Source organism: Molothrus aeneus, chromosome 2 (genome assembly GCF_037042795.1).
Source record: "Molothrus aeneus isolate 106 chromosome 2, BPBGC_Maene_1.0, whole genome shotgun sequence".
Taxonomy (NCBI): domain Eukaryota; kingdom Metazoa; phylum Chordata; class Aves; order Passeriformes; family Icteridae; genus Molothrus; species Molothrus aeneus.
The window spans coordinates 44,597,903-44,607,995 of record NC_089647.1 but is presented as its reverse complement, the minus strand read 5'-3'; the positions used below and the strand labels follow the sequence as shown (position 1 = coordinate 44,607,995).

The 10,093-nt window shown below is 40.6% G+C and overlaps 1 protein-coding gene across 1 annotated transcript in view; it reads right to left on the bottom strand.

Moving 5' to 3' along the window:
• Positions 1 to 310: 310 nt before the first annotated feature.
• FGF9 (fibroblast growth factor 9) overlaps positions 311 to 10,093 on the bottom strand; it is a 30,082-nt gene continuing 20,299 nt past the window's right edge. Inside the window, exon 3 of the mRNA XM_066544823.1 lies at positions 311 to 3,785. Within this exon, the coding sequence (XP_066400920.1) occupies positions 3,540 to 3,785 (246 nt within the window). The 3' untranslated portion in view covers positions 311 to 3,539. The remainder of the gene's footprint in view (positions 3,786 to 10,093) is intronic.

Sequence of the window (10,093 nt, the reverse complement as noted above, 5' to 3'; positions counted from 1 at the left end):
TGCCTTACACATTACCAAATGCAGCTCCACACCAGCCCATATTATAACACTAGTCTGGATCTCCATCATCTTTTGGGCCATACTGCTTGCCCAGACAGATATGCTTCAGGTGGAATGCTAATACAATTCTTGCCAAAAAGACATCTCCCTGCTTTTTTGCAAATTAGCAGAAAGGCATAGAAAACATTGATGATTTTTGTCTTCCTGAATATTCTCACACTCTTTCTAGGAATAAGCAAGGACTTCTCTCTGCCATCCCATTATTACACATGTGCACAGTTATAAGAAAATGCTCTGAAGCAAGCAAATAATACCAGTTTTCAAAATTCTATAGCAATATATTTATACAAATTACAGAATTCTGTATGTATTTACACACCATTACAGAATACCAAGTAAAAATAACACCAATCATTCTTTTCTTTTTCCCCCAGATTTTTCTTCAGGTCAATTTTAGAGCTCGAGAAAGGTGCCAGATGGGCAGGACTAGAAGGTGAAGATTTCTCTTTGTCCACAGCACAGGAGGAGAGGCACTGCAAGCCTCCCTGCTTTGCCGTGTCAGCTCTCTGCAGCCCTGATTTAGCAGGATCACATAAGGAGCAGGAGGGTGTCCATACCCCTTCACACCTTCCTGGCAAAGGAGCTGAGCAGCACCCAGGTGACAATGGCTTTGCCCATCCCCCACCCAAAAACAAACAGAAATCGCTCATTTTACACAAGGGACTGAACAGAATCTGTTGTTCGCTACCCGAAACAGGCCAAATTTGACCCAGTGAACCTGCAGGGAGTGGCAAACTGCCAGCTCCTGGGCCATCCAGTCTTGCAGTAATGCCTAAGTTAAATTACACATTTCTATATTTACATAAAGTCAGTATTTACACACCATTACGGGTTATTCGAGTAAATCGGTTACAGTTTATTTAGAAGGACTGCCATAAACTCATAACATTTTTCTTGAGTTTAATCCTTTCTGTAGAAAAATACAAAAAAAAATAAATTAAATAAAACATGTTAACTAGTAGTAATGATTAGCCTATGACTAAAAAAATCCAAGTCAATTTAACATTAAGACTTTAACTGTGGCCTAATATTGCGGCCTCAACTCAGAGTCATTTTAACCTTTGCAAATAATTTCCTGGTGTATGTCAGATTTACTGAAACAGCAGAGAGTTGCAACCTCCCTTCCTCATGGTGGGCTTGACGCATTTACCACAGAGCAGTGAGCCTTGGTCCTGTCCAGGAGCGCCTTTTCTTCTCCTACAATCTCTGCATCACCCACACGAATGGTCCGGCACCCAACCGACCCACAGCAGCCAAACCATCCGAGCCCCAAAGGCTGGGACACAAATGTGTGGGCTGCAGCTGAAGGCTGCGAATTCCCAGGCAATAACAGTCCCTAGACAGGTACCCTACAAATCAACTAATGTAATTTACGTCTCTTTATCATCCATGAACAATCACAACAAAAGCCATGTTGTGTTTGAGATCACTGATATCGCCGGTTGAGACATGGCTCCTCCTACCTGCTTCAGCACGGACAGGGAACGTTTGTTCAGCACACTGAGCCAGAGGTCATTCCAGAACAGAAATAAATTTCAAACCATATAAATCAGATGGACAAGGGTGCTGTAGAGTAAAAATTTCTTAATTACCAGTAGGCTACAACCTTTTACATCACTCCTCCAAAGGAGCCCCCGTGCATATGCAGACAGCTAGGGTGTCAGGACCAGCCCTGCTCCCAACATATCCAATGGTGAAGGCTACACTCAACTTAATGGCACTGGATTGAAATCCTAAGGGATAAAACAACTACAAAATGCATTTTTCATATGGATCCTAACATGGTTTTCGTCTCTTTTTTTTTCCTCTTTTCTTCAGAGTATTAGGGGAAAAAATGCCTCTTCCTGAGGGTTAATTTCCAAATGGTAACTGCTAATCAATGTGTTCGTGTGCTTATCTTAAAATGCTACATACCCTTAAATATTATATACTGTCTCCTCACTTAGGGTTCATGAATATTTGAACATACTTTAGGAAAAACAATAAAAATAAGTCTAATACTGTCCCCCTCATTGTCATTATTGATAGAGATTTATTAGTTTCATTTTGCAAGTTTTACTTTAGGAAGGGTGCTAATATCATGTATTATGACAGTTCACACTGAAAGCAATTTTCCATAAAAGGTATTACAATGACCCCTATGGAACTTGTATAATTTCATAGTAGATAGTCAAGTGCACAAATAAACATGTTTACAAGAGTGATCCTGTTAACCTGGTTCTTGCCCTCTGAAATATTTATGTGTTCTTTGTGGAATCTTAAAATTAGTATAATTGTTGTTGGTATTACTTATGTTGTTTCTGGCATTCTCTTTAGGAAAAAAAATAGCATATTTATCATTTAGCTTTGGTATAATCTGCAATAGGTTTTAACAAGTAGAATATATTCCAACCCCTATATTTTCCACAGCTGTGAAATTTACAATGATGTAAGAAGTCACTTTATCAGAGAGGAAATATTACAGACACATAAAAAAAAGTTGAAGACCCAGTTTTCTCTTTAATCCTCTGGGGTAAGCTATGAAACAAGCAGTCAGAAGAGTGAGGACTCAGTGTCATGAGTGGTGTGCATACTTGTACAATAATACGGGCACAAAAGAGATTGTCGCCTTTAGTACATGAGGGTCACTAGAATTTATTATTGTTATTACCTTTTTATTGTTGGCGTTTTTTTATCCATGCACCTTTATATTTACTTGCATGAATTTACCACAGGTTCATAGTGGCCTTTGCCATTTCAATGCTTACAGAGCCTAAAGCTTCCAAAATGCCTATCTGGCCTGTACATATTTCATTAAAAATAAACTCTATATAATAAATAAATATATAAAATAAATAAAATGTTGCCTTTGGAATTTCTATAAATAAATTTAACTTTTTATTTTTATTTTTTTTACTAAGAGGTCTTTGCTTTAAACTCAGTGGGGTGAGACCCAGAGAGCGATTAACTGAAAAGTCTCTTGTTTAAGTAAGACTGCACCCTCCATGCCTTTGTAAATGCAGCGTACACTTGAGCAGGCCACCAGCCAAAAATCCTGATGAATCGAAGTATGGCAGCTATGCTGATATATGACGAAGTACAACTGATCAAAAATTTAAAAGCGTGTCTATTCCCCAGCATGCATCAGGCCTTCCTCCTCCTCCTCCTCCTCTTCACCCTCCTCCTCCCCTCGACTCCTCTCTCTCACGCTCTCACTCCCATTCATCCTCTCCCTTCCTCTCTCTCTCGCACTCACTCTCTCGCGCTCCCTCTCGTACTAAATCAAGCGAGTGGGCATAGGCTCTCCTCCAGGAGGACAAACCTTTAAGTGCAGAACAAAATCAGCATGTTCCATCCAAGCCTCCATCATACATTATGCATGCGACAAAGTTTGGCAACAGTGGAGCTGATGTGATGACACAGCTAATCAATAAGAACCCACCGCATGAAACCTTTATAGTGGTTACTTTTTAAGGGCTCAAGTGAAGGAATTGTCTTTGTCAACTTTGGCTTAAAATATCCTTATATAGTTCTGGTACTTTCTCAGGGTCCACTGGTCTAGGTAAAAAATGTGTAAATTTTTGATGCCGTTTAGTCCTAGTCCCTTCTCTTGGAGTCCCATCTTTATTTAACGCAACGTAGTACCGTCTTCCAGTGTCCACATGTTTATATAGATTTGATGAATATGTGTTATACCAGTTTTCTTCAAATTGCTCTCTGAATACACACTCCTGGGTTAATTTTTCCTGTGGAAAGAAAAGAAAGAGCAGTAAGGAGACAGCCACTAAAATAAGCTACTTGTTAAAGAATCACTACTTTAATGGCTTGAAACTGGTATCTCCTCAATAAATTGCAGAATAAACTATTTCAATTCTCCCAGTTTTAGCTACGAAGATCTGTATTGCTGGTGTTTCAGGAGGCAGTCAGAAGGGTGGATAATTCTATGTGAAGCAAAAATGACTCTCAAAGCCTCACTGCCCAAATCAATACCATAACAACAAAGATAAAAACAGATACTTTTCATTTCTGAGAGCTCCCAAGCAGCTCACAAGACCTTACTGGACTTCTGTAACAAATTGTCTCAATGGTGAGTGCAGGCATTCAAACAAACAGATATAAATAAAAGAAATTAGAACCAGTTTGCAGGGCTGTAATAAAATTTACAGTCTTAAAATCTCTATGTCATTTCAACGCATGGAGAACTTGGTGCATTTCATTAATTTAAAGACATGCAATTTGCTAGCCTTCATTTGATTTATTATTTGTATCATGAACACACAACCCAACAGAGCTTCAAACCGGAACATGAACCCTGTGTGCTGAGATGAAGTAAGCAAGGAAAAGCCCTCCAGGTTTGCATTGTCAGGGTTGTCCTTGTGTCCCATCCTACTGAGGACAGGACCCACTGAGGATATCAACCATTCATCAGATCCCCCTGCCACCATAGAATCCCACTCCTTCCAGCTGACCCACTTCTTCAGTCTGTGCATTGCCTTCCACATCCTTAAGATTGCTTAAATTTGCTTTTTAAAAAATTGCTTAAAACACAGCACCTGATAACCAGACTCATTTTAGGAAGGACTCACACAAATTACTGGGAAAAAAGGTGGTGAGCATGGGAGAGCTGATGGAAAGCTGGCAAAAACAAGCCTGAAAATAGTCTTTTCATCAGGCACAAGAAAAGAATAGTGATAATTCAATGTATTTTTTGCAACAAGTTCTCATTTCAATAGCACTCACATCAACCATACCCAGCTTCCAGCTGAGGATCCATTTCTAATTATTACAAGTTTCCATACAATGCATGTGTTTTACAGATATTAAATCTTAAAACAGTTCTTTTAGATTGGAGCATGGAGATGGGAAAAAAGAGACCAAGGCCCAGATGCAGCAATGTATGGCACCTAAGGCATAAACCTGTGCCTGCACACAACTAAGGAGCCACAGCTCAAGCACCCCTAAGAAACCACCTTCCATGACTTTACCAAGGAGCTTCCCAAGGTTTACCACCACCAAACCCAGCAGCTTTCCTGAAGCTGCAGGTGCCTTTGCAGCCACCTCTGCTGCTTGAGACTCAGCTCACAATCCTTTACCAAACCAATGTGCTTTGGCCCAGATGTTTCACTGCTGCTTTGTGTGGCAAGCACTCTGCTCCCAGGGCAGCCCACTTGGGCTGGGGACAAGAGAGGCCCAAGGAGCCCTATATACCTTACAGAAGACAGCCAGGAAGTATTCCTTGTGGGGGAAACAACCCTGTGCAAATGGGGAAAGGAAGCCAACACCCCTCTGCACCTGTACAAACTGGGTATTGAGCTGCAAAGACAGAGTCCTCCTCAAGCCTTCCCAAACACCTGAAGGTTTGGGATTTGGAGGGTTATTCTAAATTAAATTTGTGGCAACTCCAGTAGGCAAGAAAGGCAGCAAGTAAGCTGCTCCTGACTTCCCCTTTAATGGGTACCTCATTACCACTCAGAAAGTAGAAATCCCAGACAGGACCTGGTTTCACATGTTCAACACCTGAAAATTCACTGTGGCAGTGACCATATCCCTTTGTGGATGTGATAACTTTTTTTTAGAGTAATTCCTGACTTTGACATTTTTAGTTCAATTTTTTTTAGTTCAATTTAATTTTTTTAGTTCGGTTTTTTTTACTTCAAACAGAGCAATAGTCTACAATGGTAACAGGCAAAAGAAGCACAAATCTGTTCACATTAAACCCTTATCTGTGGGCCATACCCTGCAACCTCCTATTGATAATTGCCTCTATGTCCTTTGCCAGCTTGAAACTGCAGCCGCATTGAGCATCACCAGACCAGCAGCAGCTGCCAGTTACACCCATTGCAGTATTCCCCTTGCACAGCCTCAAAAGTACAAATTATTATAAAAGGTAATCTGCTGCAGAGAGGATTATCTTTAAGTATAGATTTCATTAGTGGTTTATTTTGCATGAGGTTTAAAATCATCTGTGTTTGTCCTAAGGCAGATTCAGATGCTAAGGAGTATTATATACTGGACTTATATAAGTTTGTGGGGAAAGAGAAACTAATTCAAATTGTTTTCCTGCTCTCAGAAGGCAATAGGATCACATGACAAGCACTGCAGAAGAACTCCCTGCTAAAAATAGCAGCATTTTAGGAAGATATTTCAGTCCTGTCGTGAATTCATTAATTATTCACTTCATCTGCGGTTTTTTTTAGCATCATCATAAATTTCTATCTTTGCAAGAACTACTTCCCCATGCCCTGAAGGAGAAATTTTAAAATAGCCTCTCTTTATCTGGCAGGTTTGATGGATCATGACAGTGCTGTGGTACACATAACTAGCAGACCCTGAATCAGGGTTTGCATTGTACTGCACTCTGGATGAGTTAAATGGATTTCAAGCTCACAAATTCAATCTTCATTTTACAAGCTTATCCTATTTTAACTTTCTATTCATTTACAAGACAGCTACATCTCTTTTGTCCTTCAAAATTCTCAGAAATTCATGTACAAACGTGAGGCAAATACTTCAACATGAACATGACAGAGCAATCAGAATGTGGGATCAGGTAGGCAGGACATTAACAATTACCCTTTAAAAGAAATTAAATTATTTCTTTATACAGTCAAGCCTTTTCCTTCTAGGAGACTTAGAAATTCTGGTTGTGGTCAGACACCATTGGAGTAAATCAGTGTTGACAACTTTGGATCAGATCCTGTAAGTAATGTGGCACACTGAAATCCCATAATATCCTTCTTCCCATGCCCTAGGAGAATCTTACAATGATGTCTCATCTAATACCAAGACAGACAGAAATCAGCATCCACCAGAACAGTCATTTATGCAGAATCCTTTGGTCTGGAAAGGACCTTTAAGATCCCAGAGTCCAACCATTAACCTAACCTTGATGAGCCTACCCCTAAACCATGTACCACCATAGCCCTTCATAGCATTAATACCTTATGCTCACATTTTAAGTATGCATGTCTTTATTCCAGCCAGAAATGAGCATAACACAGAGGTGAGGCTGGTCCATCCTGCCAACATCACCCTTTGTCTCTCCATCTTAGGAAGGGAAAGTCTTGCTCTAAACCGACTCTCCCAGTATGGAAAGGATATGGTGTTTCCTGATCACATTTCTCCTTCTAGCTATGACTTTTAGAAAGTCCCTCTATGCACATTTGAAGAGCAAGATTTAGCCCTACAATACAGCAATTTTTGCATACCTTTATTCCAGCAACTGACTTCTCTATCAATTTTCCAGTGCAAATATTTCCTTGCACCATACTTAAAGTTGCTGGACATCTTTGTCGAAAGCTGACACAAATACCAAACATACCCAACTGGAACAGCTATGGAAAGTAACCTGCATTCCTGTGAAAGGGGAGGCTGCCTGCCTTGCTCAAATCATTTAATTCAGGGCCAAATAAGGAGGTGACCTCAAAATTATATAAATCAGATGTTGCACCACATTCCACATGTTTTCTGTGAGAGCTGTTCATAGAGTATTCAGCTACGAAGTAATTGATTTTCATTTTGCTACATTTCCATGCTTCACCTGTTTGGTTTTTTAACCTGTTACTTAACTCAGAATGTGCAAATAATCGCATTGTACAAAGATGCACATATTATAAAGACAAAACCCCGAGAAAGATTTAATTCAGAAAACTGCTAATGGCTGGTCAGTGTTAGCAAGCTCAGGACCCCTTTCCCTTTTTACATTCTCCACCACCTAACAAGGAAAGAAAATAATTATGTTATCCTATCTCCAGGCAGATTGACTAAAAGTCAGATTCTAAAGTAATAAAGTGCATGGTTACAGGCATCAAATGAAAGTTCTGCTAGCTTGTTTTAAAATAGCTATCCATGTGAAGTGGTTAATTGCAAATAAGTAGAAACACGTAAAACACATGTATACTGCTCAGAGAATGGTTTCATGACTCTAAAGAATGTAAGACATCCGTGCTGCTTGATACTTGAAAGAACAGTACAGGGTCCAATATAAAACACATCAATACTCTTTCTTTCTTTCTTTTAAATAACCCTATGGAGCTAAAACTTCAATTTACTTTGTAATCTGATAAAAGAAAGCCTCTTCAGACCATCATTCCTAAAATCACAGCAAGTACCTTTCATGCCAAGCAAACTACTCTGTTCTATGCCATGTGTAGTTCTCCCTTTTGCAAACTGCTACACTGATTCAGCAGAGACAAGAAAACACCTAATCCAGAAGTCCAAACAACTATTAACAAGAAATATATCTGATGTAGTCAACACTTCCTGTATACCTGCTGCACACTAACACCTTGTTAATCCACCCTGTCTTAATAAAAGTCATGTTTATATGTATAATCTCCTGAGTAATTTCATGGAAATCCCTTATTATGGCTACATGGCATTACTGAAAACTGCATATGTAGTGAAGGGAAACAAAGAAAAGCCCTATTCTCCTCTGAAGCAGTTTGCTTTGCTGCTCTGCCTACCAACACACACATTTTACATGCCATTGGCCCTTCCCATGCTGTAATGCAAACAGCCTCTAGAACACACTATGTTCAGCTAATAATTAACACTCATCCAGAGCTGTCATAAATAAGGGTCTAGCTTAGCATTTGCTGTGGCATTTTCTATACTCTCATGCTCAGCCTGTTCGTTTCTGGCTGGGTGAACCACCTCCAGCCACAACGAGAAGCCAAATACCAGTGTCCAAGCAGCACCACTTTCTTTTCCAAATTAGACCACAGTGTGAGTCAAGGCCTGCACACTGTGTGTCTGACTTGGTAAGTGTCACAGAGCTTTCTTTGATGAGTTTCTCCAAGCAGCCTCTTTTCAGAATGCTTTGTTTGATAATTTGACAGAACATGAAATAAATGGGGAAAAAAATAGTCTGCCAAGAGGACTAGCTGACTGGTTTTTGTGTTTGTGTCAGTAGCTCTCCAAAAGCCTTTTAGACAGGAAAGCCTTTTTCTTTTTTAGCAGGAAAGCCTTCAGGGCCAGAGGAGAGACAAGCAGTCAGGCACCAATGCTGCCACTGATATACATTTCATATTCCATGGCACATTAAATAAGATGAGGGAAATCAGGCAAGGTGTCCCTGGCAAAACCACAGTTAGGCAACTGCATTCTCCCTACCTGAGGTCACCTTGTACTCTCACAGAGTACATCCAGTATCCATCTTACTTGCTTCCCCTAAACCTCTTAGTTAATTTGTATAAAGTTTTTATTATACATCAATCCCCACTTACAAAATAAAAATCAAGCGCATCTGTTCTGTGCTGCTGCCATGCAGAAGTAATGATGGTGCTTAAAGATTAGCATCTTTCATACAAAAAGCTTGTAAAGATCCCAAGATCCAGCAGAACTTGAACCCCTTGGGATCATGATTGCCAAAAGCCACAACACAACACCTACATAGATGCAGACCCTGTGGTACTTCCAGGCCCTGATGCAGACAACAGAAAAGCAGCACTTCCTGAGCACGGTAAGCAGACTCCAGTACCAACAGTAAAATCCCAGGACACTGTCAGTGCAAGAGGGATTTCAATGCTTCAGGCCTTTGTCCCATTGCCACTCTTCTCCTGCTCCCTTGCTCTCCACACTATCAAGAACCTTCTCTGGAGAGACCAGGCTGGCACAGAGCACTGTGCTACACCGGGGCTGTTTACAGAGCTCTTCTGATGTGAGCTGCAGGATGAGATGCCAATTAGGCCTCCATCCATTTTTGCCACTGCCAACTCCTCAGCTCTTGGTTTTACTGATATCCTCTCCTTTGAGATTTCAAGTTTGCAGCATCTGTCAAGCCTTAAGCATGCCCTCCTTGGACATGAAATCATTATGGGACGAGCAGCCCCACTGTGCCTGAGGATAGGCAGCCCATCAACAGCCATGCCGAAGTTCACAAAGGCTGGGTTTATATCTGCTCAGCCAAGCGCATGAGATGAAAACTCATTTTCACCTAAACACCCAAGATCTGCTCATGACGCTGTTGGAAGTCTTGACAAAACTCCAGGGGCAGATCTCAGGCTACATAAGCTGTCACAGTGTCTTTTCTCTGGAAGCTGACGAGCTTCCT